Source organism: Culicoides brevitarsis, chromosome 2 (assembly GCF_036172545.1).
Source record: "Culicoides brevitarsis isolate CSIRO-B50_1 chromosome 2, AGI_CSIRO_Cbre_v1, whole genome shotgun sequence".
Classification (NCBI taxonomy): domain Eukaryota; kingdom Metazoa; phylum Arthropoda; class Insecta; order Diptera; family Ceratopogonidae; genus Culicoides; species Culicoides brevitarsis.
In genome coordinates, this window is record NC_087086.1 from 973069 (window position 1) to 987466 (window position 14398).

The 14398-nt window shown below is 31.5% G+C and overlaps 1 protein-coding gene across 1 annotated transcript; it reads left to right on the plus strand.

Annotated features, from left to right (window-relative positions):
- Positions 1-6860: 6860 nt before the first annotated feature.
- LOC134831293 (protein-glucosylgalactosylhydroxylysine glucosidase-like) lies at positions 6861-10252 on the plus strand. The gene is made up of 4 exons (XM_063844991.1): positions 6861-7192; positions 7534-7851; positions 7909-9315; positions 9854-10252. The coding sequence occupies exons 1-4, from the start codon at positions 6940-6942 to the stop codon at positions 9925-9927; spliced, it is 2052 nt and encodes a 683-aa protein (XP_063701061.1). The 5' UTR covers positions 6861-6939; the 3' UTR covers positions 9928-10252.
- The last annotated feature ends 4146 nt before the right edge of the window (positions 10253-14398 follow it).

The following is a 14398-nucleotide window of genomic DNA, read 5'->3' on the forward strand; positions in this document are numbered from 1 at the left end:
AAGCAATAATATGAAGAGATTAAAAAAAAGATGGAAAAATATTTTTGTATTTAGTGCATTTAAAGCGTCGTCTTTTCTTCTTGTTACAATTTTTATATTGACTTTGCCTTACAAAATTTGTTACTGAGAGGTAATCCCGAAAATTATACGTCTCAAAGCATATGTTTCATGGAAAATGTTAGTTATAATGTGCCCGATGTTATTCGCGAAATCCTGCGCCTTTGAAAAAATATTTGAAAAAAATAAAAAAAAATTGACAAAGAAAGATTTGACAAAAATTGCTTTGACACAGTTTTTGACACAGTTTTTGACATAGTTTTTGTCTTGATTTAGTTTTTAAAATAAAACTATGTCAAAGGAAAAAAAATTTTTCAGTTTCAATTTTTTGGCAGTTTTGAGTTATAAAATGATTAAAAATGATAAATTAGAGTCCTCTGACAAATTTTTATCCATTTGAAGCAAGATTTGACAAAAATTGCTTTGACACAGTTTTTGACACAGTTTTTGACATAGTTTTTGTCTTGATTTAGTTTTTAAAATAAAACTATGTCAAAGGAAAAAAAATTTTTCAGTTTCAATTTTTTGGCAGTTTTGAGTTATAAAATGATTAAAAATGATAAATTAGAGCCTCTCTGATAAATTTTTATCCATTTGAAGCAAGATTTGACAAAAATTGCTTTGACACAGTTTTTGACACAGTTTTTGACATAGTTTTTGTCTTGATTTAGTTTTTAAAATAAAACTATGTCAAAGGAAAAAAAATTTTTCAGTTTCAATTTTTTGGCAGTTTTGAGTTATAAAATGATTAAAAATGATAAATTAGAGTCCTCTGACAAATTTTTATCCATTTGAAGCAAGATTTGACAAAAATTGCTTTGACACAGTTTTTGACACAGTTTTTGACATAGTTTTTGTCTTGATTTAGTTTTTAAAATAAAACTATGTCAAAGGAAAAAAATTTTTTCAGTTTCAATTTTTTGGCAGTTTTGAGTTATAAAATGATTAAAAATGATAAATTAGAGCCCTCTGATAAATTTTTATCCATTTGAAGCAAGATTTGACAAAAATTGCTTTGACACAGTTTTTGACACAGTTTTTGACATAGTTTTTGTCTTGATTTAGTTTTTAAAATAAAACTATGTCAAAGGAAAAAAAATTTTTCAGTTTCAATTTTTTGGCAGTTTTGAGTTATAAAATGATTAAAAATGATAAATTAGAGCCTCTCTGATAAATTTTTATCCATTTGAAGCAAGATTTGACAAAAATTGCTTTGACACAGTTTTTGTCTTGATTTAGTTTTTAAAATAAAACTATGTCAAAGGAAAAAAAATTTTTCAGTTTCAATTTTTTTGCAGTTTTGAGTTATAAAATGATTAAAAATGATAAATTAGAGCCCATCTGATATATTTTTATCCATTTGGAGCAAGATTTGTCAAAAATGTTTAAAAAATAATTTTTTAAAAATATAAAAATGATTTTAGAAGTTAAAAACTTAAAAAAATTTTTTTCTATTTTTTTAAATATTTTTTTTATATTTTTTTTTAAATACTTTGTTTTTGTGCTTTATTTGAGAATTCGAGTTCAGTCACATGTTTAAAGTAAAAGTAACAAAAAATTGAGAGTAATGCTCGATGTTTTTTTTTGTCTGTTCAAGGCGCCTAAATGGCTTGACCACAGCTTTTATTTCAATGTTTTTGTGTCGCTTAAAAAATTCTCATGAAAAATAACACATAAGAAAATATGAGTCAAAGTCGCTAAACCACTCGGATAAGATTTACTCATTTTTCATTTTAAATTGAAGCGATTTACTGTGGATTTAAATATCAAAAGACAAAGCGCGCGCGAAATCACGCTTGACTTGCCTCACCTTCCTCGAACGACGAACGAAAGGATTTAAAGGCAATCAAGGAAGTTTATGTGTGAATGTTGATAACAACGCGAAATACCTTTTGCTCTTGCATTTTGTGGGTTTTCCTCTTTTTTTTTTGCGCAAATGATGACAATTGGAATGGAAATGGAAACAAGTACCAATAAAAATCCCTTTTTAATGTCTTCAATTTTCGTGTTATTCTCCGTTATCGTGCAAGGAATATTTCTTCTCGTTTCTCTTTTTTTATTTTTAGACAAATAAAAGAATAGAAAGGTAAGATCTGCAAAGATGATAACCGCATTGAAGGCAGTTAGAGCAATAAAATTACGGGAAAACTTGCAATATGAATCTTTGTGTTTGAAATTAAGTAAAAAACTTGACACCATAATCGTAAATTATTATAAGAATTGTCGTTTCATTTCATTTTAATAAGAATTTCATCGGAATCATGCCAAAAAAGAACACGAAAAAAAAGAAAAACAACAAAATTACTGCAAATTAACATTTAATCGAGATTTAAAGCTGTTTCGAGTCGATTATGTTCGCACTCCGATGTTCGCCCGATGAAAATCTAAATATCGAAGCGGAAACAAGAGAAGAAAAAACAAAACTTTTTACATAATCGTTACATAAAAGTGTGATTAGAGAATTATATTTTAAGGAAATTTTATGGCGGAGCGAAGACTTTGTTTGAATATTGTTCAAAAAAGTAGAAATTATCGTCAGTGACATCTGATGAATATTGAATTAGGCGAAAAAATAAAAGATACAAGAGCTGTTCGTTAATCATTGAGTTTTGTTGTTGTCGATTTCGTTGGGCAAGATTTGTTTGTAGTCGTCTTGATTCATTTTTAGGTTTTCATTTTGAATATTTTCTTGGAGAATTTCTTGAAGCATTTCTTCAGGTTCTTCGACATCTTCGTTCATTGGTTTCTCGTTTTCATTTGGTTTTTCAGGTTCTCCGCTTTCAATCGGTTCAGGAATTGGGTCAGCTTTAATTTCTTCTTCAGGATTTTCATCCGGTTTGTCTTCAATTTTTGGATTTTCGTTCATTTCTTGCTCTTTGAGAGCTTCAGGGATGGGATTTGCTTTGATATCTCCCTCAGGATTTTTATTGGCTTCATCTTCAACTTTTGGTTTTTCTTTAATTTCTTCTTTTTTGACGTCAATGGGTTCAGGAATTGGATCTGCTTTGATTTCTTCTTCAGGATTTTCATCCGGTTTGTCTTCAATTTTTGGATTTTCTTTCATTTCTTGTTCTTTGAGAGCTTCAGGAATGGGATTTGCTTTGATATCTCCCTCAGGATTTTTATTGGCTTCATCTTCAACTTTTGGTTTTTCTTTCATTTCTTCTTTTTTGATGTCAATAGGTTCAGGAATTGGATCTGCTTTGATTTCTTCTGCATGATTTTCATCCGGTTTGTCTTCAATTTTCGGTTTTTCTTTAATTTCTTCCTTTTTAGGAGTTTCAGGAATCGGATTAGCTTTTAAATCTTCTTTTTCGACTTTTGGTTTCTCATTATTTTCCTTATTTTCTTCTTTTTTAGCTTTTTCTTCCTTATTTTCTTCTTTTTTAGCTTCTTCTTTCTTCTTTTCAGGCTCTGGCAACTGAAATCCACGCCTCAATGGACCAATTACAAACTTTTCTTCTGATTTCGGATCATTTTCGTGCCCAACTCTCAATCCAATTTCCTCCAACGGAAGTTTACATCCATACAAATTATTATCCTTCAATCTGATTTTTAGTCCTTGTTTCGGAATTTCATCTAAAAATCAAATTTTTCATAAAAAAAAATCCTTCAAATCATAAAAAAAAACTTACATTGTTTTCCTTCCTTAATATCTGCAAACTTTTTATTCGAACCAATTTGTCTCATCTGTAATTTCCTTGCGATACTCTTGAACTCAATTTTTGCATCACTTTTCGTAACAACGATCGTAAATTTGGACTCCAAGTATTTCAAATTTTTATATTCTGTTTTTCCCGAAAATGGAAGTCGATTTGATCCTTTAACGACCAACGAATCAATTTGGGGATGAACTCCAGCGTATCCATTAAAAACCATTTGAAGGAAAGCTCCTGCGTTTATGAGATAATTTTCAATATTTATTCCATGCCAAGCGTAAAATGGCGCCGAAGCAGCTTCAAGATGGCTATTTTTGAAATCGTCGTTTGCATCAAACATACGCCCGCGTGAAATAAGAGCCATGGCATTAATAACGTAAGATAGAGTTGGAGCAGAGCCCAAATCAACGAGGGTTGTGTACAGCTGATCGATGTTTTTGAGCACAACTGGAGGAATTTTATAGTTTAACGGATAGTTGAGCATCATAACATCAGGAAAATCGGAGAATAAACCATCTTCAACGTTGAAATTTGAGTGTTTCAAATATATTTTGTCCTTTTTGTCGAATGGCAAAAGGAGATGAGATCCAATATGATCGAACATTTCTGCTTCCGTGGCATTTGAAAGGTAATCTTTGGATATTTTTGAACACAAACAATCCGTAAATCTGTAAAGAAAAACTTTTTTAGACTAAATAATTGAAAAATCAGATACAAACCTTCCAAAAAAGAGCGAATATCCAGCAATTACATTCGTATAAATATCGTTATCGACTCCTTTAGATCTACTATCAGGTCCCGTAACATCTGAAAAAAAGTTTTTTTTAACATATCGTTAAATTTTTCAAAAATTCATTACTTTTGATCTCATAATAGCCCGTTGTTTCATTAAATTGTGCAACACTCGCCCAAAATCTCGCAATCCCTTGCGACAAAGAGCATCCAACTGACTTCATCCATTCATTATCTCGTGTCATACTGAAAAATTGTCTCACTGCAAAGCTCAAATCTCCCGTTGAATGAAGTTTATTCGTAAAACGTGACAATTCCCTATCAAGTTTATCCGTTTGCGTGGGAAATCGAAGACCCTTGTAGCCCGTTTCTTCAGCGTAACTTTTCGCAAGATGCTGTTTGATAAATCGACGAGCGAAAATCTTACGTGAGAAATTTGTATTGATGAAATTCATGGCGCCAGCTGTCCATATTTCCGTATCTGATGTCAAATGTCCTCGTGAATCGGAGTCCAATGGATTTACGAAGGTAAGTAAAAATTTCGATGACATTGAACTTGCCAACGTGAAAATTGTCGATTGAATTACTGAAGTTAATCTTGCGTTATTTGTCGCAAAAACACTCGGAGCTTCCGTATCCCAAAATTTGTTCCATTCTTCAGTGTGTTCCTGTAACAAAACTTCATTTGGCATGTAAAGAAGTTCTTCAAACCGAGAATTTATACTGACATCCATCGTATTTGTGATACTCATCAAATATTTTTCTTCGAATAATTTTTCATCGGGCATCAATGTGAGTTGTTGCGGTATCGTATTGTACATCACTTTGATTTCATCCTCAATTTGGTACGGATTTTTATCAACTTCATATGCTCTTCCAACTTTCACGATGATATTGTCGCCGAAATCAGTTTCTACTGTCTTTTCGTCTTTGACAATGAAATCCATTGGATTAATTCGTTTGCCTGTGTCATCTTCTTCAAAACCCGTCGAATGCAAAATATTAAGAGTGATTTTTTCGTTATTTCCGGGCAATCTTTTCATGTAAACCTGATTTACCATCATTGAGGGATACTTTCGATGAGCATAAGTAACGTGAAAAAGTTCAAATTTTGCATCTTTAATATGCTCCATAAACACGCCGTCACGAATGTTCATAGCCCATTCACAGCTATCGGCTAAATTTTTGTTGTATTCGCAATAATACACGCGAACATTTGAAACATTTGGAATCCACATTCGATGACTCGCGTTTCCTTTGCCCGCATATAAGCCATTGACATAAACCGCATTTCCATAAACACGATATCCGATGTTTCCATTCGAAAGAAAGGGGAGAGAACTTTCATTTTTGGGCAAACTAAAAAACAAATAAAAAAAAATTTAAAAAAATTAAAAAAAAAATTTTTGTAAAAAAAGAATAGTAAAAAAAATTTAAAATTTTTTTTAAATAAAAAAATTAAAAAAAAAATTTTTAAATTAAAAAAATTAAAAAAAAAAATTTTTTAAATAATTTTTTTTTAATTTTTAAAACTTACAAACTCGTTCGAAAAATGAAGTTTTCTTGTCCTTCCCATAATTTACGAAGCATTTTCCATTCTTCAGATTCGTCCTCGATTTCAACTGGAGGATCATCATTTACCGAATCCTCTTGATTTTCTAAATTTTCTTCATGTTCAACGACCCGTTGTTGCTTATTTTGTGCTAAAAAACGAACAGGAATTGGAATTTCTCGTTTGATTTTTAAGCTGCAAATGTAAAAAATTGTCAGAATTACTGCCAATATTAAGAAATTTTGGGTTGTAAAAATTTTTGAACGTCTCCAATATCTTTTGATCATTTTTTATTTTATTTTGCAGAAGAAGAACTTATCTGAAAGACGATTAAAATGAATTTATCTCACTTTTTGTTCGATTGTCGAGCGTTTCAGCATTGTCGGTGTTTGAACAGTTGTTTGAAGAATTCAGAATTTCAGGTAAATAAAGTTTTTATATAATTTTACGATTTTTTTTTAATTTTGTATCGAGACATTTTCATTGTGTTCAAATATCGAATTTCGATGTGAATATTAACAGAAAAAATAATAAACAAACATAAACCAGACACTACAAGTGTATTTGTCATTCATGTCAATTACATGTTTTTGACACGATTCTTGTGAAAGCACTTTAAAGTGCGTGTACAACGCGAACACCCGAACGACTGCCCTGCAACGCGAAAATCTAACGATAATAAATAACTTATTAAACGAGCGTACAACGAAAAACAAACTAAAAATCAAATCATGTTCAGTTCGGTTCTTGCTCTCGTACGGAACGGAGAGCAACATGTTGATATTAATTTTATTACTCGGCCCTTTAAGTTACGTCGTTGCCGTAAAAACAGACACAACTTATAATTTCGTGACGAACGAATTGCCATCGAATTTGGATTTGCTGCCGACTTTGGGCAACGGGCACATTGGATTTACTGCCTTTAGCCAAAATGTATACATGAATGGCGTTTATAACGGCAAGGAAGGTGACAGTTCACGTGCGCGAATTCCCAATTGGGCGAACATTCGAATGGATTATTGCACATCGCGACAATCGAACGAGTGCGAATGGAATTTGAATGTCAAAGACGGCGTTTTTCGAGAGACAATTCGCACAAAAGACTTCCATCTGGAGCACGTTATCTTTGCTCATCGGATTTTTAATCGGGCGATTATCAATCAAATCAGTGTGACGAGATTAAGTAACAATGGTAAGAAATTTTTATCAAATTTGTTGTTATTTTTGTTTCTTGGCAATGAAATTTTCTGTGAAAATATGAAAAAAAAATAATGATGAAATTTTTTTTTTTTTAAATTAAAAAAGGAAATTTTTATATTAAAAAAAAATTAAAAAAGGAAATTTTTATACTAAAAAATTAAAATAGCAAAAAAAATAAAATTTTTATATTTACAAAATAAAAAAAAAATCAAAAAAAAAATTTTATATTTAAAAATTAGAAAAAAAAGTTAAATAGTAAATTTTGTTATTAAAAAAAAAGAAGTTCAAAAATGAAAATTTTATTGAAAATTAATTACCTTTTTGTTTTTTTAGGAGATTTAACATTAAAATTATCTCAAAATCCGGGCCCTTCAAGCATATACGAGAAATTTTCCTATCCTGATCGTGTTGATATTGACTTCAATGTGACATCGAGTGAAATAATAACAAATCGTCTTGTGCATCGAAAATGCGGAAACACGTTAATTGTCGAAGATGAACGTTACCAAAAAGAAACTCGTGCAGTTTGTGTCTTCTATACTGATATACCACAAACTTTAGTCATGAAAATTAATGAATTTTCGAATATTTGGACTTTTATAATGACAGTAGATGAATCAACAGAAGTTGCGAGGGCGGAAATCACCGATTGTAAGTTAATTTACTTAAAAAAAATTTATAAAAATACATTTAAATTTTTTATTTTAGTACTTCTCTTACCTGATCATGTCATTTTTAACTCTCACAAAGGATCATGGAACAACTTTTGGTCTCATCAATTCGATATTCATCTATTTGGCGATCCGAATCTTGCTTCGGCAATTCATGCAAGCATCTTTTATCTTGCAAGTAATCTTCCTTCGCCCGTAACACGTCAACCACAAACGCAATTTTACGGTTTGAGTCCCAATGGGCTTGGAAGAGGAGGTTTTAACGAAGATTATTGGGGACATAACTTTTGGGATACTGAAATTTGGATGTTTCCAACGGTGAATTTCATGAATTCGGGTTGGGCTCGTCAATTATTGGGTTATCGATATCTCGTTTTGGCAGCTGCTATGGATTTCGCTAACGAAACAGGCTTTCGAGGAGCTCGTTTTCCATGGGAAAGCGGATTTACAGGACGAGAAGTTACGCCAGAGCCTATTTATTCGAACGAAATTCACATAACAGCTGATGTGAGTTTCGCAATGAGACAATATTTCGCAATGACACACGATAAGGAATGGCTTATTGATGAAGGTTGTGAAATGTCACGAGAAATTGCGAGATTTTTCGCAAGTAGAAGTGTTTTTAACGAAACAACGGGAAAATATGACATCAATGAAGTAATTGGACCTGATGAAGACAACAAATTGATCAATAATAATGTTTTTACGAACGTTGCTGCGAGTTACGCTCTCAAATTTGGCGTTTTCACGGAATGTTTGTGTTCAAAACTAATCAATTACTATCCCGAAAATTCTCCTGAAACATCATTATGGAACAAAATAGCCGATAATTTACATATCAATTATGATGCAGTGAACGATTATCATCCCCAATTTGACGGATATAAAATTGGAACGAGCATCAAACAAGCTGACACAATTTTACTTGGATTTCCGCTTGAATATCAAGGCATGAATGCCTCAACACGCGCAAATGATCTCGAAATTTACGAAAAAGTCACTCGTGCTTCGGGTCCCGCAATGACATGGAGCATGCATGCTATCAACCATCTCGATTTGCAACACAAATCCGAAGCTGATCGATTTTTGAACAAAAGTTATGCAGATTACATTCGTTCTCCGTTCAACGTTTGGTGCGAATACACATCACAAGGATGCGGCGCAGTAAATTTCATTACAGGAGCCGGCGGATTTCTTCAAGTAATTTTATCGGGATATGCGGGTATTCGAACACGATTGGATCATTTGCTCATCAAAAATCCTGAAAAATTACCTGATGTACAAAAATTCAAAATTCATGGATTAACTTACATGGGAAATCGTTTCAGCGTGAATTACGATCCAAACGTCTCTTTTATTGAATTTTCAGAGATTAATGAGAATAGACCTCGGTTAGTTGTTGAATCGGAAGGAATTAAATATCTCGCTTGTAGGAATTGCAAATGTAAGTAAAACCTTTACAAATTTTTTTTTCGATGTTTTTGACCCAAAATATTTTTTTTTCAAAATGGGGGCAAAATAAAAAAAAAATTTTGAAATACTTTTTCAAAAAAATGACAAAATTTTAGCAAATTTTCGATCATTATGAATATTTTAGATATATTTATGGTATTTACATTGTGATTTGATTATTTTAAACTGATTTTAAAGTACCTAACAAATTTCATAAAAATAACTATCAAAAAATTTTTAAAAATAATTTTTTTTTATATTTTTAGAGAAGAAAATGTTGAATTTTCTTTTTCAAAAAAATTGAACATTTTCTTAAAAAATTTTAAAGTTCAAAATATTTTTAAAAAATTTTAAAAATTGAAAATATTTTTAAAAATTTTTTGAAAAAATATAAAAAAGACCAAAAATTGTCAATTTTGATGAAATTTTCAACTTTTTTTTTATTTCGCCCCATTGGCGACTTTTGGCATGGGACAAAAACATAAGAAAAAAATTTGGAATGGCCTAATTAATATTTTTGTTTGTTTTAGTTCACATTTTTGGCGATGATCTGAAGCTATACTTGGATTACAGTTACCCAATCAATCAGTGTCTCATTGCTTGATTCAAACATGTTGTTTAAATTAATAAATTTCGGAATAAATGTCACACACGCAATAAATGATTAGATGATTAGAACGAAACAAGCCACTAAATAGCCTTCATGTCGGAAAATTGTAATAATTTGTCCATTGTCATGTAACAAATAATCAAATTACCAACAATCTATCACTGTCCTTTGCGTTGTCTGTTTGAAAATTTACTCGAAATTGATGAAACAACTACCTTTGACGGCAGATATTTAACAAATTCATCTCGAGCTGGGAGGACAACCACACATTTAACACGAAATTTATCAGGTCAGAGATACGCAATGAATAAATTATTGTAACAGGTACCTAAAGAGAGAAACTTTTGAAATTTAATAACAAACACTTTACCTCAACAATGTCCTTCTACTTACTAACAATGGACAACGATGATGATGATGACGATGATGCATTTCGATAAATAAATGTCGCTCAGTGTCGAGTAAGTGACAAAATACTCAAAATTCATTCGAGAGTGTGTGTCTGTTTGGAATGTTTGCGGTCCATTTATCGCATCGTATGTTCGTTGTTAATTAAATTGCTCAAGTAGATTTTAGTCTCGGGGACGATGCATGCGAACCACAATTGATGTTCAAAACTGATACGATGTGTTCGAGCGAGGGAAATAAGAAAAATGCATCGACAAATATAAATTCCATAGAGCGGGCATTCCGTTTCGCCGCAAGAAAATCCACAAAAGAGAACATATTATTTTGAGTGAAATATATTTGTTTTTATATTTGGAGAAAATTCTACGAGAAAATACATTCACCGCAACATTACAAAGATTTACATTCGTGGTTGATGCTTGTAACATTTAAAATTAGAATTGGACTCGCACAAACTCGAATGTACGATGCGATGACTTGGAAGATAAATAAACAAAAGGAAATACGAAGAAAATGATATTAAACTTTTGTTGGTAAGTACGTTCGTCTTTTTTTTCCAAATGTGTGTTTTTTGGTATTGGTTTCGAATTTATTGCTTGAATAACAAGAAAAATGCATCACACAAAGAAGAAATATTGAAAGAGAAGTTTTTGATTGAAAATTCTTTGAATTAGCGAAAATGCGATTTTCAAATTTTTTAACTGAAAATTTAGAAAGAGATTTATGAATTTTTCATTGTAAATTATTTTAAAACCATGAAAATTTATTTTTTTTACAAAAAGTATCTTAAACTGAATTATTTTTACTTGTAAATTTTAAAAAGTTGCATCTACATTAAATGCATTTTTACAAATTTTATCATTCAGCAACAAATTCTAACATTTATTTGTCTATTTATTCACTACAGAATCCATTCAAGCTCTTCAAAAACTCTTCCTCATCTTCTTCACGCATTCATTCACGAACATTTTCAACGATATGAATGAATTTCCTGTCTTTAAGAGGGCGCGAAAGAGTGCAAAAAACGTTTAAAAGCTTTGTGTCTGCTTAAAACACTCACTCACTCAAAAAATAGAACAAACGAGCGACTTAAATTACAATATGACAACATTTGTACGAGCGGCGCAGCATTGCAGTGAAGTAGATCTCATTACGAAAAACATAAGCAAAAACCTCGTCTGATGTTCTCAGGTAGGCAGTGTACTGTACTCTCACGTAAATGATATGCTTTTAAAATTATATCTACAAAATATTTCTCAAGTATTCTCGTTGTTGTTATTTTTCGTCTGCTTATCTCTAAATTTTTGTCTTTCGCCCGAGAAGTACATGGAAGCGGAGAAAGAAGAAGAAGGAAAGTCGAGAGTCAGGTAAATCTTGTCATGTAAATGATACATTTAATATACTTTTGTGGCATGGCATGGCATTTGTTGTTTGTGGTAGATAATTGAGCAGAAAATACACAAAATCTCGTCTACAGGAAAATTCCTCTCGTATTATTTTTTTTTCTTGCGTAACGTAAGGTAAATAAATAACCGGAAGAAGACGATATCAAGTAAAATTCTGAAAATAAATCTGTTTAGAGGTAAGTTTCTTTCATTTTTACCTTAATTTAACTAAATTCTTTCCGGTAGACGAACGTCCCGTGTATTTATCATGGTTTTAACTTTAAATTTAGGCAAATTTTCATAGACTGTGGCACATACTTAACTTGATGCAACGTTTTTCGTCGTCGTCTGATGATGCTCGTACATAGGCAAAAGTTTTTCATTTGAAATTTATAACGCCCTGCAGACATCTAATATACATCACAAAGCGTATCTCGTGTAATGTGTGTTCCATTATGGTCTCTTGTCGTTGTTTGTAACAGATTCCGCGTACGAGCACTCGAGAATGAGGAAAAATACCGAAAATGCCTTTAAATTTCCTCGCATAAGCATTTCCTTCCTTAATAAGAAAACTCTTTTCCGCCGTTAACGTAAATAAAAGCGAGGTGTGACACATCCTCGACGTCATTTGAGCAAAGTAAACAACAGCAGGCGGCGGCACGGCAGCGAAATTGAGACACAACAACAAGATAGATTGCCGAGACGCAAGATTTATGTGCGAAAAATTAACCCAATTTTGACGTTTTATTTACATGACTTGCCTTGACGACTCTCACTCCCCCTAAAATTTCGCAAGAAAATCAAGTGTTAACTTTACAAGTTTTGGTTTTTGCGTGATTTTGATGTTCATTGTCGGTAAATAAACGAACAGATGTGATTAACAGTTAAATAATGAGGAGACTTCGGAGTGAGTGCGAAAGAGATGATAAGGGTAGAGAGAAGGAAACCACTGAACAAACTTCCTTTTTGCGGTTTGTGAGGAATTTCTTGTGAAAAATTATTTATTGGAATGTTTTGTTTAACCTTCGTGGTCTCTTAATTAATGAAATTTTTACAAATTCTATAGAAAAAGGTAATTTTCCGTAATTTCCTTTTAAATTTTTTAAAAAATTACCTAAAATTAAACAGAAAAAAAGTAAATTTCATTTAAAATTCGAAGAAAAAAAAAATTTAAAAGTGTCTCAAAGACTTAATTTAAATTTTTTTTTTTTTTTTTTGTAAAAAAAAAATGAAAAATTTAATCAACGCATCTTTGTCGTTGCTCACTTTCATACCTTATACCTTACATTATTTAAAAAAAAAACCATTTTATTACAGCTTCTTGTCTCCTTTCTTTATCTTTTCGTCGTTGTCGCGGTATATCAACATTTTTTTAAATGCTCCGTAATTTTTTTCGTTGTAGGTACAAAAAAAAGTGAAACGTTCAACAGTTGTACAAAAATTTAACGCAAACGGTACGTAAAGAAAGTACAAGATTGTAAATGATGAAGATTATCGTAAAATAAAGAAAAGTGGACAAAAAGGAGTAATTAAATAAAATGAAGTTGTTTAACAAGTGTTGAGAATCTTAACTGTCGACTCATGAACTTGACTTTTTTGCCGTCTTGAAAATATTTTATTCAAACAAAAAAGGCAGAAAAATGAATAAATTCATGAATGGAGACGTCTGGCAATGAAATAAAATTCGATTTACCACAGCCATTAGTGCTTCAACCGAATTCGAACACCGCAGTTTTCGTGAATGGATACGCAGATGATGATTATTGTTATTTAAATAAAATATAAAATAATTAAATTTGAGCGAAAAATCAATATTTTCGAATAGTTTAAAATAATTATGGAAATTTTATGGAGGTACGATTCAAACGTTCAAGCAAACAATGCTACCGGAAAATATTTCATTTGGCTGTATTTTAAAGTTGTACAGTAAATATTAATTTTATGCAAGGGTACAGCTCTCACTTTTCGGCGAAAAACGGAAGACATCTCTACAGATTTAATTAATTTCGATATCAGCGGAAAAAGTTTTGCAGTAACAACTACAGAGCAAAAAAAAAATAATGATCAAAAAATGCTGGATAAGTTTAAAAATGAGATAAATTTTCGAAAAAATAACAAAAGAAAAGCAACAACTGACAACGATGAGGAAAGAAGAGCGAATCGCATTTTAAAATAAATTAAACTAATTTTAATTCACTCTTCAAGATGTACGACGACGACGACGTTGACTTCATGCCATGTACGGATGATGATGAGCTGCATATAAGTGGTTGAAGAAAGTTTATTCGCTTTTTTCTGCAAAAATTTGAATAAGATGATTTTTTTTTCTTCTCGCGCGACAGTAGTCCACAATGTTGTCGTCTCATTATTATTCCTGGCACAATGTTCTTTAAACTATTTTCTATTTTTCCCTCAATTTGCGATGTAGATGCGCGCCTCTTGGGGAGCTACAACGCCAGTCACTTGCTTGTCATTTAAAAAATTGCTCCTTTTTTCGTACTTTCTTCAGAAATTTATGAGAGAAATAGGGAATAAAATCCCTAAACTATCGCCTGTTCCGTGCACGTCATGAAAAAAAAAGTTTGGAGTGGTTGAGAAAAGAAGAAAGAAAAAACTTACATAGAATGGTAAGTGCAAGAAAAAAAAGTAGAGTAGAGTAGTAGATAATGATG

Excerpts from the sequence above, each read along its gene's own strand:
- LOC134831293 (XM_063844991.1), top strand. The coding sequence starts at position 6,940 with ATGAATGGCGTTTATAACGGCAAGGAAGGTGACAGTTCACGTGCGCGA. Across the intron at positions 7,852-7,908 it reads GAGGGCGGAAATCACCGATT|TACTTCTCTTACCTGATCAT; the intron begins GTAAGTTAATTT and ends TTTTTATTTTAG. Across the intron at positions 9,316-9,853 it reads CGCTTGTAGGAATTGCAAAT|TTCACATTTTTGGCGATGAT; the intron begins GTAAGTAAAACC and ends TGTTTGTTTTAG.